Genomic DNA, 27,203 nt, shown 5'->3' with positions numbered 1-27,203 from the left:
TCGGGAAATAAAGATATCTGTTTTTTTCTTTACAGTCACCTATATTAAATTATAAACGTATCTGTCGATAAAACAGCTCCACTGTGTCAGATCACACAAAATATCATTCATCGTGGGGTTATTTAGCATTAGTAGCATTGGCAACTATCGACTGAAAATAGTCGATAATAAAAAAAATAGCGTGGGAAAATAGTAATTATTATTTTTCAGTCAAATGCAGAATTCCTCTGCTTTTCTATTAGTGATAACAGACGGAGATGTACGAATTCCTTTCCGTGTTAAATTTGAAAGAGGAAAGGATCGATATAATTAATAATTTTAAGTGACAGTGTGAAAAAAAGAATGGAATAATGATCCCAAATATATTTAATCGTATTTTAATATTCGGAAAATAACAATGACAAATAATAATAATTTTGTATACCGTTAATAAGGAATATTTTAAGATCATTATTCGTTCAAACTTTCAAAAGGCTTCAACAAACATCGAGAGACTTGTAAACATAAATTCGGTACATTATTTTAAGGTCGCGGCTAGGATGGTAAAGCCAAAATATTAAAAGTCAGTGAAATAAATATAGTAAATGGTAAGCGAAAGTAAACGTGATCATCCATCGTGTATCACAACAAATAGTGATAACAACAATTGTCATCACTGGAATAAACCATAAAAAATCAGTTGCTGTTAATAGCGCCCACCCTCAATTGTCATATACACGACTGAAACAGTCGATAGTAAAAAGTAATCAAATCAGTCGACCCGAAAAAAGCGACTGAAACAGTCGATAGTAAAAAATAGTCACAAACACAGTCGATAGTTGTTTTCAATCGATAGTTCCCAACACTAATTATTAGAGATCACAGAACAATTATCGTAATCCTAAAAAAATGCAATAGCTCAAAACAAATGGGTAATAGTGCACGGCTGTTGACCTTCCAACCTTCAGCTCTGTGACCTATCTATATGCATATATGGTTTCGACCGATCCTGCTGATTGCATAAAGAAAATGAAGGCGCATATCTCTCGCTAGCATTAGTTTATGGGTGATTCTTCGAACAACGTCAGGAAAGTTATGTTTTCTTCTCCTAGATAACGCGTAACCAAATAAACATAAAATATACTTTTATGACATGTCTATTTCTATTCCGGTCTCTTAAACTGGTATAAAAGTCATCAGAATCGTAAAAAAGAAGCGTCGGAATGACGGTGATTGAAATTTATATCTTTCTAAACACTATACTAATTTCTGTAATACTATAGTTTTATTATAAGAGGTTTCTAATGTAATCTCATGTAACTATCCTCAAGATTTAGGTGGAAATCACATACACGAAATTATTCCTATGATAGAATACTATATTTCTCTTAGAAAGTATTGTTAATAAATTAAAGTAACTATTGTTAATAATTTCTCTTAGTAATTAAATAAAATTGAGGGGTTACCAGTAAATTTGATAACCAATAAAATTTTTGGACAGAAAAGCTAAAGAAAACGATATTTTACAATAGATAGTTAAATTTAATTTATTCAACCTATTAGCCATTTGATTCTTATATTTAATTTTGCCTATCTGTCAGGCAGCACATATTGAAATGCCATTTCAAAAGAATAGTTTTTTCTTTGACTTGAAGAAATTGAAGTCTAATCTGCTCTGCTATTTGTTACCATCGAGATTGATGCCGATGCATTTGGGTGATTCTGCTCGAAAACGGGCATCCGTCGAGCCATTAAAGCGATTAGGCAGTCTTTTTCGCTTGAGATTTTCGAAGCGGATCCATTTTTCATCACCCGTTACTATTCGATGCAGAAATAACTTCCCTTCAGAGTTTATGCTTACCACATTTGAATTCTCGAAATCACGCTTCAGTTCAAAAGATTGAAGCATGCTCATCTTAACATAACTTGGCTAGTACTGAGGTTAATATCACCAGAATAAAATGACATTTCAGTCGACGAGCTCAACGAATAAATAAATTCAAAGCGTCGCCGTCGCGAAAGACCAGTTATCATGTCGTTCCTCGAGGAACAACCCACGCAATCTCACAAACTGTGCAGTTATGAAATGTCGTCGTCTTCCACGTCCGCTCCTTTGTTCTCTGCTCGTCGGCCTGACGTTAACCGAATTTCGGAACGTATCATTGAATGCAAATTAAAATACGAGAAGAAAAACGAGAAACGTAAGAAGATGAAGAAGAAAACGACGACGGAGGAGGAGAAGCGGGAGAAGAAGGAGAAGAAGAAGAAAAAGGGCAGCGCGGATCGCAATCTCGAGAAGCGCACGATTCTCGTTACGAGGCGTGAAGACTGACGGGCAAATTACATGGCACGACCTGCGTGGACCTGGTGCGCGAAGCGGCACGGAGATTTTCGGACGAAAGAGAATACAATAAAGGTTTGCGGCTCGTTAGTGTGACGTACGTTTAGGTTCCGTCCAAGGAGAGCAATCAAAACATTCCTCATTCCTCCGTGGACGTGTTTAGTCTATATTTTTCATAATACGTCGAACACAACATGTATATAAATGTGTTTCTGAGCAAAAATGTGCAGAATAATATCCATTAAATAATAACAGGAGAGTAAACAATAATAATCAGTGTCCTAATGTAATTAAAAATATTCAAGATAAGCTATTCAATTCCTAGTGGAAATAAAGCATGGAAAGAGGACCGAATCCCACATGATACTATATACAAAAGGGTTAAAAGATACTACAATAATTATACAGATATTACTCCGTTGATTACAGCCATGAAGGTATATGAGTAAATTGTAGAAAATCACTTAAAATCTCTAATAAGACTAAATATAAATGAAGTTTATAAGTATATAAGAATATAAGACAATTAGGGTAAAAAGGTAAACCTCAAAAAAAGGCAGATACACCTAGCATTCATTGATTTGGAAAAGGCATTTGACAAAGTAAGAAGAGAAACATTATGGATTTATGTTGGAACGGAATAAATACCAATGACTTCACTGCAAACAATATGAAATAAAAATCTCCAAAACGTAAGCAAAACGAAGACAAGTTGGAGAAGTTTACGCCTAACCTTATTTGTAATATTAATGGATGAAATAGGAAAATGTCAACAGTAATAATAACTAACAAGGTAGAACATCTACCAAAAAAATGTATTTATATTGGAATCAGTATGGGTTATATTGCAAATTGCGTTTTTTGTTTGAATAAAATTTTCTTGTGTTAAATTTCACTTATGTTTCAAATACTAGATGTCTAAAGCCAAAATAGATTATTTTATTGCTTTTCTCACCATAAAATACATATTACATCAAAATACTAACAAAATTGGAAGAATTTTTTTCAGGAAAAATTGCGATTTTTTGCTATTTTCAAACATTTCTCTTTAATAGTCGTTAAAATAAAGATACATTGGCGAAAATCACACTGCTTACGTAAAATTATGTTCTGAATACGATGGTCATCTTAGAAATTTGATATTTCCAACAGTTTTAAAGTTGTAGCTAAATTTGTCATTTCTGATAAAATATACATTGCAGTCAAATCTCAAAAACAAAATATCTGAGGTCAAAATAGATGATTCGACAATTTTTTTATTGCAAAATTCATGAATTAATATATCGCACTTTTTCTCGGCCAAAATACATATATAACTTACATCAAAGTCTGGTTACAGTAAACTGACAACAAATTGTAAAAAATACAAATAAAGGCTATTAGTCAACTATTTTCTTAAATTTAGATTTTGATTGGATAGGTATTACAAAAAGGATGAGAGTGAGAATAACTGATAGACAAAAACAGTCACAGAAATTCTTAAACAGATGGAATATGATCACAAGAGAATATGGAATATAAATAAAAGATAATGAATAAAAGCAAAACGAACGATTTTGAGGTTGAAATGTAAAGTTTTTATTTCCAATACAAAATTAAGTTTATTTATTCTTTTTTCACGCTAGCTTTATACCACACAGGATATTAACTAAATTCTGACCTTTTTTAATTAACTGACAATATTAACAGTTGTTTATTAAAATATATATATTATTATTAACACCTACGGTTATAAATTAAAACCGAACTTCACTATACTTCTTTCTCTCTACACATGACTTCATCATAGCTACAAAAAAGCATAATTCGGACGTAACTAAATCCATCTTCTCGAGCTATATTATTTAGTGTCCTCTCTTTCCGCATTATCAATAATTACGGCAGGATCTAAGTAATGCTGTTTCGCTGAAAGGCGAGTTTCCTCTACACACGAAGCTCACAACGTGCATCCGTCGATTTGATGTTGTTAAAAGCACACGGGCGTATCTACTTTTCATTTAAAACTTCCTTTTCCCGAGTACAGTAATAGAAAAGGGAAAACAATGACAAAATCCGAAACCGGTAATGAACAAAAGCATTAATAATCTTGCGGCTACGGATAGTGATTATTATATTTCGCTGTTGAGGAAAAATTAAAAAAAGAGTAAAAACTAGACTAGCAAACTAGATAAAAAATGAATGCACATGAGTAGACACAATATGCCCAAATATCAATTAAAATTCGTCTAGTATAAGTCTTTTCTCATCAGACCTTTTTAATATTAAGCCTGATATTGAATATAAAGTGAGGATACCCTATTCCTGGGTCAAAATCAGCTAAAAATCTCGGAAAACATTTCGATGGTAGGTTAAATTGGAAATATCATGCTATACAAAAAATCTGAGCAGATTAGACTCAAAGTCGAGCAACTGGTTAGGCGGAAGATACTCTCAACTTGACCTAAAATCAAAGAGGTTATTTATCAGTTAAACCAACATCAAACCAACTAGTAATCCAACGCCAAAACAAAGTTCTACGATTAAGTATTAATGCTTATCGCTACATTATCGACGAAAAGCTGCACGATGACCTCGAAATCAAATGGATATACGAAGTGATCAAAGATTTTGCCTTAAAACATAAAATAAGATTACTAAATAAAACATAAAACACGCAGGAGATCACAAGATTGAAGCGAACCAAACGACTCGAACTTGAACGAAATTAATGCAAGTACAACAGAACAGTAGTAATAAATTAATTTGTAAATGAATATTGTATTAAGCATATTTAATGTAAGACGTAATTAATTAAAAAATATATATTTTTAACCTACAACACTATAACGAAGCCTGAATATCAGATATATTTCAGCGAATCTATTTAACAACCTAGTAGATCCACAGAATTAAAATACAAACAGCCTCGGTACCCAATTTAATTACTCGCGGGAGACCGAAGGAGTATATTGGAATTAAAATACTGATTAAAATCGTACGTGAGCCAAATGTTTTTCATACCATCCATAATCAACGGCAACACGTCGTTCTAATCGCCATCCCATACGGTGGCGATACATCTTTTAAACTTAACCAGCTCGCCTAACCCATAAATTAATACTAAAAGCAAAAGTTTCGTTCCTCCCGCGAGTTTTCACGTCCCAAATATCCCACCTAGATATACAAATACACGGCCATATATATGGTTAATAGCCCGTACGAGCCTGCATATTAAAGCGTTACGACAAACATCGGGATTCTACGAAAGGAAAACTCAATATTGTAATACTGCCCGCGTTCCTATTAGGGATTCAGGTCTTCTTGCGTAATAAATTTTATTTACGAATTCTTGTTATTATGGGATGTCGTTATCGTACTCTAACGGATACAGTTATATAAAAAAAACGGCGCGGCCGTTTAACTGAGTCTGCATTTTTAATAGATAAAAATCTCGGTTATTTTAAACAGAATATTTTTGAATATTACAAGAAAAAAGTACCGGGCCAGCTTGGCCCGAGGAATTACGAGGTGAGATCGTTTTGACGAAGAATTGAATTTGGCGTAAAAAATTCATAGCAAGTAAATAGTAAAAACACTTATTAAAACAGAATCAGTAACTTTCAAACTGGAAATGAAAATGAAAAATGAAAGCAAGATATTGAAGAAGAAGATGGTGAAGGTTCGGTTTGATGAAGATGATTTTATCCCATGTATAACCAATGTCAATATGTCAATATCGAAATAAACTCTTGGATAGGACCAGAACAGAACATAAACTCAAAAGAATAAAACTATTTAATCTTGTGTAAAAAAGGCCTCGTCACTAAAACAGCTGTGTGTCAGAAAAAAGTTTTGTTCTCGTAAAATCACCTTAAGAACATATTCTTAAATGGTTAATCCTTGAAAATACAAAGATAAAAATAAAATTTTCAAAACTTTAAACTAGAATATCTCTATTAAAATACAAAAGGTAAAATATTGGTAAAATATTATGGACGATAAACAACGATCTGTTATTTAAATTAACTTCAATTAATTAAAATTTGTATAAACTTTAATTATACGTTTATATTTGAGGATAACATCAATGATAACCAATAAAACAATACCGTAATCGACATAATCTAATACACCACATCAACGTAATAATATTACGAATTGACCCATTTTCCCGCGGGTCCCATTATAGAACCGAAAAGAATAATTGGGTGCAAAAAAGTGCCAGGGTCCATCCAATTTGGTGCTAGTGTTAATCCTCGTACGAGAGAACGTTAGCTTAATAATAATCAGGCGTGATTGTGAAGGCCCCAAAGGCAAAAACGTAATTGCTATACGTCTGCTTGCATAATATAAGCCGTGACGCGAGGCGATGGGTTCTGCACCATGGGCGGCGCCAGACGTATCAGTACCCAATTTTATACGTAACGCGGGATCGGACAGGAACCGTCCGAATTTTCTTTCGTTTAATTCCATCTACACAACACGGCATATTGTTAAAAATACATCAAAATTAGTTAACTATAATAAGATTTGGAGTTGATTTAACAATAAAACGAATTTAAAATATTTTGACTCACATCCAATAAAACAGCTAATGCACGTCATCAAAATGTATAACCTCTGCGGGTCACAGTGTTGCCGCATTAGCACAGAATTTTGGTTTACGTTTTCTGGTTTGTAACCTCTAATTATTCTAACTAAGGTTTTAAGGAATTTTGTAGATATTTGGCAACAGCATGGACTAGGATCAACACAAATAAAATTTTATTGGCTCGTTCGGTTACATGATCTGACGCATGAGACAGCCTTCTGTCTCTTTTTAACTAGGGTAAAATGAGATGCATATACTTTATGACAAAACCAGATATAAATAAGTTAATAGTGGTGAGATTCGGTGATTTTTCAGAATTTGTATTTCAGTGTATATGCACTAAATTAATTTCTAAAGCCACAATTTGGTTAATTATTTTTATTTATGATTAGTTGAGAATAGCATTTAAAACTGTCTAGAGCATTGTCTAGAATCACGGTGATAAAACTGACCAATAAAATACTAAAAATAATGGAAATTAACTAAAATTAACAATTTGCATAACCATTTTGCAAGAAACATACTTTACGTTAATTCAAGCCAATTTTACACTGGTTTTGAAGGAAAAAAATACGTGATATCTGCCGCCTTCTCAATCTTGAGCACCTCCCCGCCCCCCTGAAGGTTTGTGAACTAAAACTGGACGTATATAGCACCAACCAATCTCTTATCTTAACTCAAATTGAAATAAACAACTTATGCTACGTATATGCTACATAATATAATCTATCGTCTAATCGGATCTAATCGGAAATGTAGTGTAAAATTTAAAAGTTATAGGTCTATCCAGTAAAACAGCCAACACACGTCAACAAAATTTAAGACGTCAGCACGTTTTTGAAGAATTTTTTAGTCATTTGAAAACAGGGACATTGACATTAGACTGATTCCATTACCTGTTCGGACGCATCAAAGATCATTCCTTCCCTTCTTAACTAGGGTAAAATAAAAAAAAAATCCGCTCAGAGTTTAAAACAAATTTTACATTTTTAGAGACTGCAATTGGCAGGATATTGGACATCATCTATGACGTGCATTGTTTTATTGGAAGAGCTACACAAAAAGTAATCATTTCTTCTTTTAATGAAAGTGAAAGTGGTGACTTAGGCATGTTGCATAGAACGCTGTCAGTAAGAAAAACATCGTGGAAGCTGTTGTAATTACTTCAAACGCATATTGTAAATATTGCCCCACGCGACCCGTCATATTCACCAAACATTTCCCCTCTCGAACATCATTTGTAAAAAAGTTTTCTGAAAAAAATATAGTAATTTTTTCAATGTATTTTTGATTCATACGCCTAACTAGTGAACCTCCACGAATTTCTTTCGCAACCTTAAAAGCTGTTGGAGTGTCCACCACTGACTGGTCATAACTTCGGTTGAAAATTGGGGTCCCGACGCACACAACAAGGCACAGGCCGGGTTCCAACCAACAAGACGACCAAAACGAGGCCCGTCGATGAGAGACCGAAAGAAAAGACGATGAAGGAAGAGAGGTGGAGAGAATATCACGGCGCAGAGCCGCAATTAGCGGATTTGTCGCATGACCGAGAGGAAATTTGGACTCGGCCGGTTAGTCATCGTCATCGCGAATCGACTTCGCCATGTTAATACGATGAACTGTTGAAAAGTTTATTCATTCAACGGACGGTACGGTTAATATCCGACTTAGATCTGATTAGTGATAAGAGAATATAAATTCACTAACGCGCTTCGAAACCGGACGATTGCTCATATACGTCAGAGAAAACCACAAGTCCCGATAAACATCACGACCGATCGATTTTGCTTGAAAATTAAAGCAGCCAACGATTTCGTAATGATTTATTGGCCGGAATGTATAACGAATTACCGCAAGAAATCAATAAACATTCGGGAAAAAATCAACTATTTCTTCTAGCGATGGGAACTGTCGACTGAAAATAGTAGAAACAGTCGATAGTCGCAAAACAGTCGAACTAGTCGATAGTACAATGAAATGACCACTAAATATTCATATCGTATTTTTTCAATCAATCTTTATCAACTATTTAACTATGGCATTCTTTTTAAATACAATTATATTTTTTACCCTTAATATGGAATATTTTATTATCAGGAATATTATTATTTGTTGAAACTTGAATGAAAGGAGCTTAAACATGCAAAAGACTTGAAAACATCGAGAGACTTAGAAAATCAAAAGTTAATCAATATCAATTATCCCAATAGTTAATCTCCAATAAATAATCTTGAAAAATAATGCTGCCATATTACAATATATTGTTATTTACCGTCAAACTACAAACAAAACATAAAACCATACATATTACAAATAAATATAGGTAAGCATACTTTCAGCACAATACTTTCAAGGTCTAGGGCGGCAAAACCAGAACGTTAAATATCAATGGAATAAAACTAGTAGGTCTGAAAATAGTAACTGAAAGTACGTACACGACTGAGTCTATAGTAAAAAGTAATCAAATCGGTCGGACCGAAAATAGCGACTGAAAGAGCCGATAGTAAAAAGTAGTGGATTATTAAACAGTCGATAGTTCCCAACGCTAATTTTTTCCCATAATAACCTGAACCCGGTCCTGGAGGGCAAGGGCGAAACAGAACGGTCAAGACGTAGTCGGAGAAAGAAAGAGAAACGATTGGAAGCCACATTCCGGAGGTCATTGTACAAGATGACTTGCCAGGACCAGGTCAGGTGGCCGTTTTTCTGAGAGCCCCAACCAACCCCATGGTACGGCGACTAACGAAGAGCACGAGAGAAAAAAGGTCTGGGCCGACGCAATGTTTTGGTTCGAGTACCCAGAAGACCTAACGTTGTCGGCGACCTTGTCGGTTTGTACGATGATGTTTCACGCAATTCAGGAGAAGGAAGAATTGTATTATTTTTACATTTATATAAACAGGACCGAGATAATGTAAAATTATTCATTTTTAAGAAACAACTTTATCTTTATTAATTACAATATAATTTAACAAATTTCGCAATAGTTCCCAGACAAAGAACCATATGAGTTCGTCTAATAAAGATGCGTCTATTTAAAGCTCTATAATCAGAAATGGGAAAGGAGAATGTAAGAACATTGGTGGATATTTGTCCGAAAGCAGTTTTGATGATAATAATAAAATACAGAGGAACATTAAAAATGTTGATATAATATTTGATTAAAACACCTGTTCAAGTTTTTCTTATTGACATGTCATATTCTGATCTCCAGTTTGAATTAATTTTTTTGAAAAGAAAAAAAAAGAGAGTTGTTTTTGCACACAACAACCGACAAACAAAAATAATTTAATCATCATGTTAATCATCTATAACTGTTCATATATCAATAAATACGAATAATACTATTAGCCATACAGTAACAACAATAAGTACCTTGAGATGAATCTTGATGCAAAACTTCGTTGGAAAGAACATATAAAAAGAAAAGAAGTCGAATTACAATAAAAACATGTATTGGTTGTTTGACAGAAAATCTAAATTATCGGTGCATAATAAGTAAAGCTTTCTATACATAAAAAATCTGCAAAACTAATTTACTACGTTTAACATTTCATAGCACATGTTTTATCACACACAGGGCTACCAGAAATATCGCATTTTACCAAAAAACTACGGCTACATAAAATAATCTGGAAAAACTGTTGAAATAAATGTATCACTTTGATTTATCCCGATCCATAAATCAGTTTAAGAGCTTCGTTACATCTAAACGAACCAAAAAGACCACATCTGATCTCGTCTATTAATTGCAGCGGTAAAATTTAGAGGCACATCGCAAAAACAAATCACCGTCGGTTGATAATCATTGCTCTATCCTGTCCGACAAAGCAAAATACAGGACATTATTTTGGCAGGAACGTGGACGCTGGCCAACGAAACCGTCGGCATACATACACACAAAAAAACGATAGAGAAAACTAATCTACGCCACGATCTTTCCAACAGTATGATATATTGGCGGTGTGATGGAAAAGAGAAACATCCCCGCGCGAAAATATATCTAACTGATGGAGTCTTTCAGCGCCAGCGCGTGATTTATTCGATTGTATGAGATAACAGTCATAATGTTGCTTTTGAACTAATTCGTATTTCAATCCGGTGAAAATTATTTGAAATATTTTCGACGTCCGCACATTTTCACATATATATGGTAAATTTTGGTAGTTTTCGCCTGATTTTGCGACGTTGCCGTTTACAAGCACTCGGGAGATAGAATCCAACGAACTACAACAGCCATTTTGGATTTGACCTTGGTACTGGTAGGGCTTTGTTTTGTAAGGTTAAGAATTTTCTTGTTTATAGTTTATTTGTACTTGTACTGTTCATATTTTGATTATAAATGGTAGGCAGTAATAGATAAATCATTGATTTGTAAATATTATCAAAAAAGCTACAACTCTTTTAATATGTAACAGACATATGAGAACATTCCATTCAGGTGCGTATCTATTCAATTTTAATTTTAATTTGAAATGAATCAAAATCCACGCATATAACGTTTACCCTGCGTAGAAGAACATGTCCACCAGTAAATATCAATCATCGTCAACTCCCCCAAGCAGAGCATGTTAAATATCTTGGTATGCATTTAGATCGACGCCTAACCTGGAAGAAGCACATACCAAAAACTAGCACTCTAAACGGAAACAACTAGGACTAAAATTATATCAAATGTATTGGCTCATTGGGCGCAAATCCAAGTTATCATTAGATAACAAGGTATTGCTGTATGAGTCTATACTCAAGCCCATTTGGACATATGGAATTCAACTATGGGGTACCGCTAGCAAATCTAATATATCCATCATTCAACGGTTCCAAAATAAGGTGTTGCGTGCCATTGTTGATGCTCCGTACTATATTTCAAATAAAGTGATACAACGCGATATTCCTCTAGAACCTATAACGAGTGTAATCCAACGTGTTTGTGTGAAGTACTTCGAAAGAGTGTCAGTGCATCCCAATGTACTCGCTAATCAGCTAAATATGCGACGTGATAGTGAAGTGCGTATACTAAAACGTTTAACACCACCTGATCTGATTACTGGACATATATAGAGTTTAGAATAAGCATTAGAATAAGACTAATTAATTAAGATAATATTTTATACAGAAGATTGCTTAATGAAGTGATTTTCTACATGCCATGTATATATAATATAAACAGAAGAAATACTTATTGCCAATAGGGCAGATTGTGGACTCACGAAGAGTAATAAAAAAAAAATTAATTTTGCAAAGTGTATTCAATTCTCTACCAAATTCATTATATTTTAGGCATAGTTGACGAAAATAAAAGTACGAATAAATATGAATCAATGTCTTTTATGTGAGAATATCTCATTAAAATCACAGCTTGTTGATCATATAGTCATCCCACAACATTAAAACTGAACAAGGAACATTGAAGCTTGGCTCGCTTGAAGATTTTTAAGATTGGGATTCCTATTTTGGTAAAAATATTAACACTCCTAAATTCAGTCGAACCAATTGAATTCCATAAGTACAGAATACAAAAGAGATCCTGCAAATGTTGAGGCATGGATAAATGGGGTCAAAAATACAAGATGTGTGTTATATAAGCCACATTCTAAGTTTCTGGGGTTTCTGGATACGTACCCTTCTTTAAAGAAAGAAGAGGAATGAAGATTATATATTAATCATAATAAATGAAGGAGAATAGGAAATGTTAAACGTATATAGCTATGTATATGTGTATATTCTATACATAGGCTTAATATGTATGGATTTTAATCGCATCCCTTGCATTTACTGAATGAATTGATAGGAGTATACATATTGTTTTTGCATATCGAATAGATTCCATCAGGAAACAGAAGGTATTTATTTTTAGTGCCATGCAAGATATATTATTAAGTAGGTTTAAAGTTAAATGAATGCTTGTGTTTTATATATTGATAAATAAATTATATTTGTTACCCTATATGTTGTTTTATTTTCTCTTTTTCCTTTTAAGATTAAATATGTTTACAAAATGATAAATAACTAAGACATAATTTTTAAACTTAACATAATAGACAATTGGAACTTGAGCTTCAAGTGAGATTTTACTCATAAGTACTAGAATTACTTCTTCCATATGGAAGTTGAAGAAACAAAATCCTTTTGAACTAGTATAGTTAAGTTACAAGGAGTACAACCGTCAAACACTAATAAGGGTCTAAATCTGGGCTATACTAATATTAAAATCAATCTGTTATCACCTGTTTAAATGGCCAATTTGGAAATTTTAATTAATAGATTGTATATGATATCTTCCAAAAAGTACGTATATAAAAGCGTTTTATATGCAACTACAAAATTTCATTGTTATATAATATCATCCAATATTTTTAGTCTTTAAGTGTATAATCTGAAACTACTCCATAAAAACCTAAGCAACATAGACAAAATATAAACAGGATGGAGAATCGAAATCAGTTTAACTATCCTTTAGTCCATTAATGTCCGTATCGTGTTTTGAACAAACAATCTCCGTATTTATATCGATTTGGCTAAACCCAAATATAGAAACTGATAAAGGTATATAACGATTCGCCAGCGAATACGTCGTTGCTATTCGACATAAAATTATTGGCATCGTTAAAGGCGAGGATAGACGTCTGACACAGTGCATAAAAGTTGCTGATTAAGTTTTTCATAATGGATGCATAATGTGCGGCTTTTTACGGCCGTCAGAGTGATTTAACAATATTAGGCTCTTTATGGGCATTTTACGACTCTACAAATTCGATACTGTATACATAGCTAATGGGATTTTTTTTCGTGAGTATTTTTTCTTCACATGTTCACGATCGCTCTTGTCTTGCCCAATAATTGAAGGAAGAAATCAGAAAAGACGACATGTAGTCGATATTTAACTAAAATATATTAAAACATAAATAATACAACATGTTATAACCGATATATAAAACAGCAGACTTGTCAACGTTACCCAATTCACATTATCGAAATGTTTACATTATTAACGAACGCAATTTCAGTGAATTAAATAAAATATTTTTAAAAATATTGAGTGGACCTCAAAAACTAAATAAGGAACTCGCTAAAAAATAAAAATCTAGATTCAAACCTAGAATTTTAACCAAAAAAAAACGTTTTAAATAAAATATGTACATACTAATCGTGGTCATAACTAAATAAAAATAAACAAAAACCTTGTTTAACCTATCTACTACATGTATTTTATATTCTACTATATAAACACAATTTAGCTTAATACTTCCTAAACCTATTTATCTATTTAGAATATTATTTTAACTAATACCAACTGACTACTTTGAAGTCGGTGCCGAACCCAAACAGATTTGTTTTGTTGGTAATTTAATTTTTTGTATATATCACAAAATTATATTATTTTAATATTGTTTGGTCTCGGAAACCACATCAAACTGATCAGTTGGTAGTAGTTAAAGTAAATCGAGGGAATCGAACCCGCGACCTCCGCGTGTGAGCTGAACGCTCTAACCATTGCACCCTAGAAGCAGTTGCCTGCAATATTTGTACGACTTCTCAAATGGCATGGTTAGTGCTTAAAAAGAAAACTGACTGACTTTTGCAGTGAACTACTTCCGATTTTCCGTCACATCAGCTCGGCAATAACATAACATATACACAAATATCTGATTATTTCAGATAAAAAATATGTGAAAACTTTGAACGTGCCTTTGAAAGTTTGACAGTTTCCCTCGATTTCCCCGGATTCCACCATCAGATCCTGACGTGGTTCCAATGGGATCAGCTCGGAATGCACTCTTTCGAATAAAAAAATTATTTTGAAAATCGGTCCATAATTGACGGGAGAAATCGACGAACATATATTTAAAAAAATATATACAGTTGGACCTAGAACCTCCTCCTTTTCTGAAATCGGTTAAATAACAATCTGCAACATTAGGCTTGGCATATAATTATTTTGGAATGTATGAATTTTGTGTTTACATTTCCGTTATTAGACATCTGACATGTATAAATCAAAATGTAATCAATTTACCAAATTATTGATATAGTTTGATACCTGATAGCAGTACAATTCTACTTCTTAAATGGTTAACTCTTAAAACAGCCGTTAATATCATCACTTGTAGTACTAATTGTGATATATCGGATACCGCAATGAGTGCTAGTGTACGGCGTAATTATTATACTAATTGTGTTGCAATGCAATTACTTTTGATGATATTAAAATTCATAAACTGGCCTATGTACGTGGGCGTGGAATTAAATAAGTAAAAAATACGAAACGATTAGTTGCGCAAATGATTAGTTTTGTTTCAGCGATTACTGATAGGAATTGAGATCCAATTAAAATTTACACCTGAACTGATAGAGATTTTGAAATGAATTATTTTTTGTTAAGAAATAATCAGTTATTGAATAATAGTAGATTTAAATTACTTATTTATTTATTGATATAACAATCTATCAGGAATTAATTGACTAAAAATGTATTTTTTGTGTCCAATTTGGTTAAAATTAATTTCAGATCTTTGTGAGAATTGGTTTTCAATAATTTCTCAATGAATGAACCACCAGACCTGTCTGATATATCACATTATCGTGATAAGTATTCTATTAGTGAATATGCCACTAACATAATATTCAAATTCTATTTAAAAAAAGAATAAAGATTTTTCTTTACAACTCTTAATAAAAATAGTTAGGCTTGTAGTTATTATACAATTGAAGACTATTGGTCATGGTATTCATACAAATATTTCAAAAAGATACCTACTGATTACTTACTGGTTCAATCAGTATCTTCAATAAAGTTTCATATAAAATAATCAGCTAACTGTGCAAAAATACGTGGTGATCAAAGTGTATATGTATTCCAACAAAAATAATATCAAGTATTTATGAAAAGTTGTTGAAGACATCACCGCCACTGCAAATCAATTTATAAAACTCCTGACCAGATAGGTCGGAATTCTAATTATTCTACTAATTGATGGAATCGCTTAGTTCTAACCTTGACAACAATACACACCCAATTTTCTTTACAACTACATACATAATCATTAAATAAAGTAAGCGAGTCATCTGGCAGATGGCTTATTAAAACAAAAAAACTCGAATGAAAAATATATCAACCAGGAATAGTTAAAATTAATATGTATACCATTTATAGGAATAATTGTTTTTATCTCACGTTATAAATTCAGAACAAATTTCAATCACAATCACAATTTCAATGACAATTCACTATCTATAGTTGTACGTGGAAGTATTAAACAGTTTTTGTTATTTAAATAATCAGTTTAAAAAACAGTACCGCAGAAAAACATTCCTTACAGTATAGCTGATATACATTACTGTTCAAATCACCAATATTACAGTCATAATTCTTAGTAGATATATAAAAGTAAGTTACGACATAAAAAAGATAACAAACTTTCAAACGTATAGATATTAGAGGTGGAAAAAACAAGATGGTTATACGGATTTTAGAAAATCCCTATTGAAGACTTTACGTTGACGTTAAATAAATAACATCATGTTAGACAAAAAACAGAGTAGGCCAGGCTCAAAATCAAGTTGACCTAAAATCACAGAAATTGGTTAATGGATTTACGAAGTTATCCAAGATTTCGCCTTAAAGAATGAAATAAACGAACCAGTAATCCAATGCATCCAAAACAAAATTCTACGATTCTACGAATAATGCTTATCGCTACGTAATCATCGAAGACATGTACGATGCTCTCGAATTCAAATGGATACACGAAGTGAATAAGGTTGGAGTAACAACTGAACAACACGCAGGAAATCACAAGATTGAAGTAAACCAAAACATATGAACTTGTGTATAGAACAAACGTAAATATAGAAATACATACTGATATATCAATCCCGTACTAGCCTTGCTTGTACATTAATACCAATGCATATCTAATGTAAAAAGTAATTAATAAAAAAAGAAACCTTCATATAACACTCTTAAAAATTGGGTAGATTTACGAATAGCGTAAAAAAATGGGAAACCATTTTAAATCTAACTGCAAGAGCGGTACTATTAAAGTTATTTTTTGTAATTTAAGCTTTACATTCATTAATACCAAACAGGCCTGATAATTAATTTAAAAAAATTAAATGAAAGGACGGCATTTTTACCCGACTGTACCGGCTACAAAAGATCGCGTCAACCGACATCCCCCCTTTTCCCTTAAGCCGTACCCGTCACATGGCGCATACATTATTCTCTAACTAATTATGAACTGGCAAGTATCGTCGTAACTCGCAGAAAACAATATCTTCAGGTCTAAAGGGGACCCCGTGGAGGGTCTTGGAGTGCATCGCGGGCTAATAAGCTCCACAGTTCTCGTTTTTCAGCGACACATGTCCGCCGTCGCGTACTCAGACACGGAACGGGAGGGACGCGGGGGCGGGCGGGGTATCCCGATCAAAACCCGACGATTATAGCGCGAATCCATGACGAAACAACGCGCGCTGGCTCTGGAGTACAACGAAAATGGAAATGGAAAAAATAAAAGACTTCGACTTACCATTGGGACGGGACCAGGCGCTCCATTGGCGTAGCTATAGGGGGACACGAGGTATCCCATGTTGAAGGATGATGTATGAGGTTCAACTTTTCCTGGAAAACACATTTTAATATAATACTAGCAAAATAAACACTATTATTATTATTTGTAATAATTCAGAATAATAATTAAATAATAACAACTATTATTTAATATATATTTGCATAAAAACAAAACAAATACTATTATCTATCCAGAGTGCTGGTAATATTTACTTTTTATTATATTAAGTTATAGAGAGACAGAAGACACAACTAAATATATGGGCTAAAATCAAGAGAACATTTAAAGGCTTTCCAATAAAACAACAAACGCACGTCACCAACACCATCGAACGTATTGCCAAATTCAGTTTATAAGAATGTAAAATCCATTTTAAACTCGAAGCATTAGCATTACTCTAGTTAAAAACAGACAGAATGAAGTCTGATGCGTGAGAACATGTAACTAAATCGGTCTATAAAATACGATTTGCGCTGGTATTGGTCAACATAGTTGTCATACTGTATAAGTAAAAAACAATAATATAGAAATCCGTTACCAAAAAAAAGTCATACGAATACAACATCCTAATATAATCTTCACCCATATCCGGTACAATTTTTTCGCTATGTACACATTTTATTTGACGGCTATCAAATTATTCCGAAACATTTACGATAACAAAATTACATAAAAATTCCACTAAAATTCGCGTTGACCAAAGGCGCTCAAATAATAATAACAGCAAAACATTAACATTTAAGACAAACGAGCGTAACCTTTGTTAAATTCAATGAGACTAATTTTGCGGTAATGATTTAGATCAAAAACACTTCTGAAACAGTCGTAACTTTGATCTTTTGTGCTTAATTAAAGACAAACGCCTGTACTCACACCGAAGTCGGCTAATTATTTTATTTAATGATGTCCATTTAATTTATTTAGATTTTAGATTACAAGAGAATAAAAATGTTCCCGGTTCGTTATCTATAAATACCTGGTCCTTTGGTTAATAATTAATATTTCTATGTGGATTAAAGGTAACTCTGTTAAATAGTGACGTTATTTAATAATATAAAACAAGATAAGCTGCTTTCTGCAAAATCTTCCTTAGATTTTTCACAAACATTTAGGGGAAAATATTTTTATTTTTAAGTTTTATTTTATTCTTCGATCAGACTAAATAAAGAAGTACTCACTCATTACATAAAGTCAGGCTGGATAGAACATATTAAAAATTAAATGAACTGATGAAAAAATCTCTTTATTCTTTTAAGAAGCTGGAAAATGTTACAGTGTTGTTTGAACAATTTTTTTCTAAAGTTTCTTCAAATAACTTAACTTACGTGCTACATAGATAACGTGGTAAAATGGCTTGTCAGCCAAGTGACGCACATTTTACTTCCCTTTAGTACCTGAAGTTTCAAAGATTTAGAATAATCTCATCAATCGTGCGGAAAGATAGAAAATGAATGAGGTCTCAACGATATTGAAATATAAGAAATATTACTCTATAAATAAATGTTGGAGTCTATATAACTACGATATTAAGTAATATCCAAATCCAAAATGTCAAATGATTCCATATCTTGTTAGAGCATCATAGTATACCCGAAATGAAGGCAACTTAATTAGAACTACAAGCTAACTCTTGAACGAAGGGTGAATACGAGATTAACGTTTCCACCTCTAAGAAGACATCATCAGAAAATCAAAAAGTTTAAATGTCTTGTTTTGAAACAAATAAATGTTCATATTGATTCATGTTGTTCAATGGATTGCACTACAACCAAACATAAAATCAACTAGAAATTACGTTACAAAACAAAATTATTCGATTAATTACCCCAATATTTATCGATACGTAACCAATGAAGAAGTGTACGATGACCTTGAACGTGACCTTACCGTGAGAACGGTATTCTTCTTCAAAGAAAATAAAAGATAATAAAGACCAGTTTCATCAACAAAATTAATGTTGATGCATCCAAGATGAAGAAGATAAAATTAGAATATGGAGACAAACATTTTATGTATAAATGATTGTGGTGACGGTATTATTCGATAAAACATTGTACTGCGTTTTCTGTCTCTTCAGATAATGTGGCAAAAGCAAAGATCCTAAGGATAAGTAATATGTCTCTGTCGTCGTATGAATGAGATTTAGCCTCATCTGACGAACGATTAAGGGAAAGGCAAATCACTGTCCTTTGTACGTCGTCGCACAAAGAAGAAAAAATTAAAAACCGATTTTCAGACAGTCGCCGCAGTAAAGAAGAAAATGACCGTTTTAATGCCAAACGCGATTTTAATGCTCCGTCTGTCCTTTATTTCTGTTTCTGGTTTGCTTTATGTGCGGAACGTTGTTTGCCAACGAGAACGCAGATGGGCGCGCTGCTGAATGCTCGATTTGCTGATGATTTCAAAGCCAGGATCGGAGTAAATGGGCACTTACATATTTTAGCCACGTATCAGCCGTAACCAGGCTTTGAATATATCCAGACTGAACTGGGAGAAAAAAAAAACGACGATTCTCTTAATTCGGTTCGCATATTCAGCAACAAATCATTCTTATTCAATAGATCTTCGAATAAATTGCAATATTGATTCATAGGAAGCTTTCCGAAATGTTACGAATTAAAATTAAAAATTATGTATTAATCATTTAATTCAATACTCCTTATAATTGCTTAAAATATCGAAATTATTGAAAATTAAAATGTAATACATTTATTCATTCCATAAATGATACGCCAATATTAAAATAAAGTTCCAAATAATGTTTTTTTTAACTCACTGGACAGTTTATATTCGACTATAAATCAATTTAATCAAATGACCAATGTGATATACAAGGAGAAAGCAGAAAATCGACAAGAAATATTCACCATTCATAGATCATTTATACATACTTTAAAAACATTGGCAAAAATACTGACGTCAAGATGGTCGCTGAAACCGATTAAATATATTACGCATATAACGTTTGCCCTGCGTAGAAGACCATGTCCACCAGTGAATATCAATCATCGTCAACTCCCCCAAGCAGAGCATGTTAAATATCTTGGTATGCACTTAGATCGACGCCTAACCTGGAAGAAGCACATACTCTCTAAACGGAAACAACTGGGACTAAAATTATATCAAATGTATTGGCTCATCGGGCGCAAATCCAAGTTATCATTAGATAACAAGGTATTGCTCTATGAGTCTATACTCAAGCCCATTTGGGCATATGGAATCCAACTATGGGGTACCGCTAGCAAATCTAATATATCCATCATTCAACGGTTCCAAAATAAGGTGTTGCGTACCATTGTTGATGCTCCGTACTATATTTCAAATAAAGTGATACAACGCGATATTCCTCTAGAACCTATAACGAGTGTAATTCAACGTGTTTGTGTGAAATACTTCGAAAGAGTGTCAGTGCATCCCAATGTACTCGCTAATCAGCTAAATATGCGACGTGATAGTGAAGTGCGTAGACTAAAACGTTTAACACCACCTGATCTGATTACTGGACATATGTAGACTTTAGAATAAGCTTTAGAATAAGACTAATTAATTAAAATAATATTTTATACAGAAGATTGCTTAATGAAGTGATTATCTACATGCCATGTATATATAATATAGACATAACAAATACTTATTGCCAATAGGGCAGATTGTGGACTCACGAAGAAGTAATAAAAAAAGAGAGAATTCAATTCAGGAAAATAAAAATAGAAGTGAAAGAAAATCAAGACTTAATTAATACATGTTGTATTAACTTTTAATTATAAAAGTCCTAAATAATATTACTTTTTTGTTAAATAATTTAACCTGTCAAAGAATGCAGGTCCTTCCCCAACTGACTGATCGGAAAGCAGAAAATGGCGCAAAAAAAACATAACAAAAAAAGGTAAAATAAAATAAAAACAAGTAAAGGTAACATCGTTGGATATTCAACATCCGAATTCGACGACCAAAAGACCCTGTTACTAAGTATGAAATCAAGAGATTTGCTAGCAATCGCAAAAGAATAGTACCGACCGAATCAAAATAGTATTCACAAAAAGATTATATTAAAATGGACATAACCTATTTACTTTCAGAACACTATGCAATGAAATTAAAGAATAATACGAATACAAGTCTTAATAAGTATTATATAGTCCTTCCAGTGAAAGGAGAAAGGGACAGAATGAAGTCTGATGCGTCCGTACATGTAACCAAATTGGTCTATAAAATTCTATTTGTGTTGGTACTGATCGACAGCGATGCCATGTGTCAATGTAAAAATAATAAAACAACTGTAACCTACAGACTATTTTGGCTGTTTAAACTGTAGTATAAGTACTTCAATAAATATGTATTAGATGTACTATAATTAAAATAAATTATATTTTATAACGTTATTTTTGTTTCATTATTTTATTTACATTAGTATTTTGTTGTCAGCGTCAAAATAAACGAAAACTATTGCCTGTTTTAACGGATGAACTATATTATTTTATAGGATACTAATATATTTTTGAACGGTATTTTAAGTTGTTTATTTCAAAATTCGATTTATATAATTTAGTTAGTGCAGCGGCTAAAGTTTAATTAGAAAAAATTGGCAGAAGTTAAAAGTTAACTATAACAAACACGAGGGAGAAAAACAGGAACGATACACTGTCCGTAGAGATTGAATAACGGGCTCGATATTGGCAATAATTTAGTTCTTTGATCTGTCAATCTCTGAGAAAATAGTAGCTGTTCAATGCTCTCTTTATTCTTGAAAAATTTAAAGGTCCAAAATAATCACATCTGGTTGTAATTCTCCCCCATAAATAACCAGTCGGATAATTAAAAAAATATTTATATAAAAGTATTAGAATAACATATCAGCAAATGGGCAAACAAAACGTATTCGAATTATTCTGATATTTTTATAAATTTTTAATTGTTACTTTATTAATATTTGACAATAACAACTGAAGAACAAGAAGAAGAAATTATTTTAAAATATACTACATTTCAAAAAAGCCAAATTATGATACATTAAAATTATAATCAAAATGATAATACATATATTCAAAATGTTCCTTTTAATTTCAACAGTTCAGTTTTTTCGACAAGAAATCGTGTTATTCGAACCGTCAAAGTTGTCTTCCGCAAATAATAATTCAGTTCCTCAAAGCAAATCCATATTCAAGTGGCAGAAACGAGGAGATTTGAATTTTAAAACAATAACCATTAAAAATGCTGAACTATGAGCAAAAGTCTCCCACAGAACCGATGCTGTTCTTTCTCCTGTTCCCCGAAACCATTAAAAATTCAAAATTTCAAAATTTATTTCTGGTAGACGTTTCCTAATCTTCAGGGACCCTTTCAGAATAACCTAACAGAGCCATAAAACCCCCAATGGCCATTTTTCATTACAACATTTATATTTTGGTACAGGCGCAGGTACCGGTCAAAAAAAGGTACCCTTCCTAACGCTTTTATGAACCACCACAATTGCATGCTCTGGGAAGAGGATATGGCCAGTAAAGAAGATAAAATATTACTGTAAATCTGCACATTTATAAAGTTAACGAGATAAATATTTATACTCATCGGAAGTGTCGCTCGAACACTCATAGATGTATTCTTGACTCGCTATTATGAATTTTAAAATATACATTAACATTGTTTCGCATGAGGAATAAAACTTCGGGAAATTGTTATCAATTTTGGTTATTAGACAATGAATTTTAAATTATTGATGACTAGCGACCCGCCCCGGCTTCGCACGGGTGCAATGCTGATACTAAATTAAATACACTACAGAAAAAATATGAACGTTGTATATAAAAACATAGCGGCCCGCTCCGACTTTGCACGGGCATAAAATATATATGCCTATGTCACTCAATGAAAACATGATTAAAATCGATCCAGTATTTTTGGTTCATTCATTACTGCCCTTGGCCTGCACGCATTAAATTTGGAGTAAAACAATTCCTCTTCCCCTATACTTACTATGAAGATTTCCTGCTATCTTTGGAATATTTAAATTCATACAATTTTTATTACATTACACATTTTTAAACGCAAATTTTAAATTTGTAATATCTCCGAAAATATTTGTTTAATTTACATGCTGTAAGGAACCATATTGATCTATATTAATTGCACACTGTATTTAAGGTACTTAATTCGATAAGGATTAATGCCGTATTGCTTAAAATAGCTTCGTAAATAAGCCATTTTCTCACGTAAAAAGTAAACAATAAAAATGGTTAATGTGGGTTATCCCTAAAAGATAAACATATACCATCGCGGACTTTTTTGTAGACCTTTTTATGGTGTACAATACTGTAATACATTAATTTGATCTAACTCGTAGGGTTAGGCAGCGTTTTTGCTAATTGCTAAATAAGCCTAAAAAAATAGGTTAATTTATGACATCACGTTAGAAACCTCTAAAATTAGCAATGTTGTCTTAGTATATTATGCATGTATTATACATATAAACCTTCCTCTTGAATCACTCTATCCATTGAAAAAAACCGCATCAAAATCCGTTGCGTAGTTTTAAAGATTTAAGCGTACATAGGGATATAGGGACAGAAAAGGCGACTTTGTTTTATACTATGTAGTGATGTCACATAGAGAAATATTGCCGGTTGTTTACAATTGTTGAATAAATTCAGAAATCTGAAGGACCAAACTGTGAACTTGCGGTAAATCCAGTAATTGTGTTAATGGCTGTCTCGCTAACAATGAAGCAAGTAATCGAATTCCACTTACAATATTATTCAAAATAACGTATGAGTTGTTTCGTCGCTATAAACAAGGTTGGCGTTCCATGGTAAAGTGGATTTAGTGTTTAGAAATGCATCGAAGAGTTTTTTGTGCGCAAAGAAATTAAAAAAAAGGAGGTACCAGCTAAAATTTATGGGTTCCATAAAATGAAAATTTATTGCAGTTATTAAACCAACAAAAATTATATGAAATCCTGATTTTTAGTTTCGGGAACTAATTGAATAGCCTAGGATCAGAACTGGATAAAATACAAGTTTTATCTTAAATAAAATAGAAATTAATACAGTATTTTTACAATTTTTTTATATCAATTACAATATACTTCTAAATTACAAAATATGGCCATGTAAAGAATTTCCTATCATGAAGCCAATTGGACAATGAATAAAACCCGCTAAAAGAATATAGTCTTTCTTGAGTCCTGATCAGCCTAAACTATAAGACTATATTGTGTGAACACATTTCTTATATTGGATAGCGTTCAAGGATGGTAAGGTTTTTACTTTTATGGTCTAGGAAGCCTCTAACTTAATTTTTGATGCCTCGTAGTTTATTAATGTTCTGGTACGCACAAACAGTAAATTCATCGTCTTTACTGATACTGCTACTCTAAGGCAATAATTGCAAGATTTTGAATTATTTAACTCTCGTCTGTCGTAACTAGGGTAGTACCATGACGGCAATATAGTTTCACTTGTTTCAGGAGACAGTTCAAAAAAACTATCTATATATATATAAAAAAACATTGTCAAGTTTTCTTTCTAAGCTTGAAAGTTGTGGTACAATAACAACAGTAATCTGGTTTGTAAAGACATTAAAGTAAGTCACAAGCTTGCCTTGGTGACAATTGCTGATCTGAATGTAATATACAGCTACTGCAATTAGTCTCTATAATATTTCATCATGTATTTGTATTTCAATTAGGTATTTTCATCACAAGCAATTCAAATACTGAACAACCCTGCTTAGGATCAAATCCGTCGAAGAACTGATTGATTTACGACACAAAATAGAACAGATACAAAATAATATTGATTATAAATTATTTATAGCAACGATAAGGATGAGGGTACAGATAGTGCCTATTTTGTAAGGTTTTAATGATCTCTATGTTATGATAACGTGATATGGAATATCTTATTATATCGACTACTATTGATTGTGTCATATTATACTTTGAGATCAGATTATATATAAAATCATCAAATTTTCTGGGTAACGTTATAAAATAACAAAAAAACAAAGCGTCTGTCAGAAGGATTAAAACACGAACAGTGATTGGATAGAACACAACCATTAATATTATAAGCAGCATTTCCCATGTAAGTCAAACAGAATAATAAAGTAACATATGTATATGGCCCTGGTTGTTATAAACGGGTATAAAAAACGGTCATACCACTGTTAGGACCGAAACGTCGTACTACTATGTTAAAAGTCCCCATAAAAAAAGAACTAGTAAATCTTATCTCAACATCTGGTTCTTATTTGTAAATATGGCAAGCTATTACCCAGGCAATAAAGGACGAGGATCTCAAGTCCGAAATGGGGAAATGTTAAGATTCGTCTTTATCTTTTCGACAACACTGCGTTCTGTCATTATAAACGTCACGTTGTTTCCATATTTTGAATACTCCGCGTTTGTTATCAACCTTGTACATAAAAAAATTACAGAAAATAACGTAATAAATTATCAGTGGATAAACGAAATCAATTTTAAAATAAACGAGCACTAAATAATTAACATTAATAATCATTGTTTGACAAATAATTAAAATAAATATACACAAAAACCGTTTGTTTATAGTTAGTTTCATAATTTCTAAATTTCTGTGATATTTATCATATCTCTTGGAACATACAATAGAACAACTTTGACCTGGAGTAAAAATTGGACTATTCAATGTCTTACAAAAATACTCTATGTCGAAAAAGTTTAATTTAGCCAATACCAAAAATTTAAAAATGAACTAATATTTAACAATAATAGCATATCAAAATAATATTTTTTATCAGTTTTGTAGTTTTGGTCCAAGTTACAACGAATCAATTGACAATATTATCTTGGTTAGAATTTGTGTAAATCATTCTCTCCACATGGCTGTATAAACAGATTCTCAAACAGATGTAAATAAATAAAAAATGATACCCTAGAATCAATCGCTGAAGAATATGGTCAATGCTGTGTATAATGTTTAAAAATAAAGCTACTGGAGTGCAGAAAATAGACAAAATGATATGAACACAATTCAATACAATACATCTATAAGTGAAATCTCTCAAATTTCAGAAAAACCATATAATTTTGGATTCACCGAAAAGAAAGTATCTAAATACCTTGATGTTAGCTCTATTCGAGATTAAATGTATAAAATATATAAAAACGGTGACTAGTTTTTTCAATATAAACGTAATTTAAGACAATTATTTCAGAGGAAACTATTAGTTTGGAAAGAACTGTTTAGATGTGTGAAAAAGATTATCTACAATAACACCCTTCGGTTTGGATGGATTTCATCATACTAAAAATTAACAGCTTAGTTATTGACTTGAATACTGGCTCAGAATGTGACAGACAGTGAATAAAATGGATGTGGGATTATGATTCAATGCTGACAATGCCAAGACAGGGTGATGAGACTGGAAACAACTAAAGGTGAGTACATAATTCATGCAGGATAACTGTAGAAAACCGTATTGCAGAGTGTGAAAGAGATAGATATGAGCACTGAGCATAGATATGAACATGCACTAGGGAAAATGCAGTGATTAAATCTAATTTTATCAAGACAATTGTACAAAGGTAGTAACGGAAGAAACTAAGGGCAAATACACTGGCATCATAACGTTTTGATAATAATACACAGTAACGAAGGAAACAAGAACTAAACATAAAAAGGTAAATATGTTCTCTAATGAAAATAAAATACATTACTTGGATGTACAAATAATAATTAAGTGGATGAAGCCTAAGGTGGTT

The 27,203-nt window shown here is 32.4% G+C and overlaps 1 protein-coding gene across 4 annotated transcripts in view; it reads right to left on the bottom strand.

Annotated features, from left to right (window-relative positions):
* pan (transcription factor pangolin) overlaps positions 1-27,203 on the bottom strand; it is a 340,467-nt gene that overhangs the window by 308,938 nt on the left and 4,326 nt on the right. For all 4 annotated transcript variants that reach the window (XM_076408657.1, XM_076408658.1, XM_076408659.1 and 1 more), the window contains exon 3: positions 17,423-17,514. In XM_076408657.1, the coding sequence (XP_076264772.1) occupies positions 17,423-17,514 (92 nt within the window). The remainder of the gene's footprint in view (positions 1-17,422; positions 17,515-27,203) is intronic.

The sequence above is a fragment of the Rhynchophorus ferrugineus genome, unplaced genomic scaffold, assembly GCF_030347505.1.
Source record: "Rhynchophorus ferrugineus isolate W39M unplaced genomic scaffold, kcgeb_rfMv2 rfM6, whole genome shotgun sequence".
In the NCBI taxonomy this organism is placed as follows: domain Eukaryota; kingdom Metazoa; phylum Arthropoda; class Insecta; order Coleoptera; family Curculionidae; genus Rhynchophorus; species Rhynchophorus ferrugineus.
This window is presented reverse-complemented; position numbering and strand designations above follow the sequence as displayed.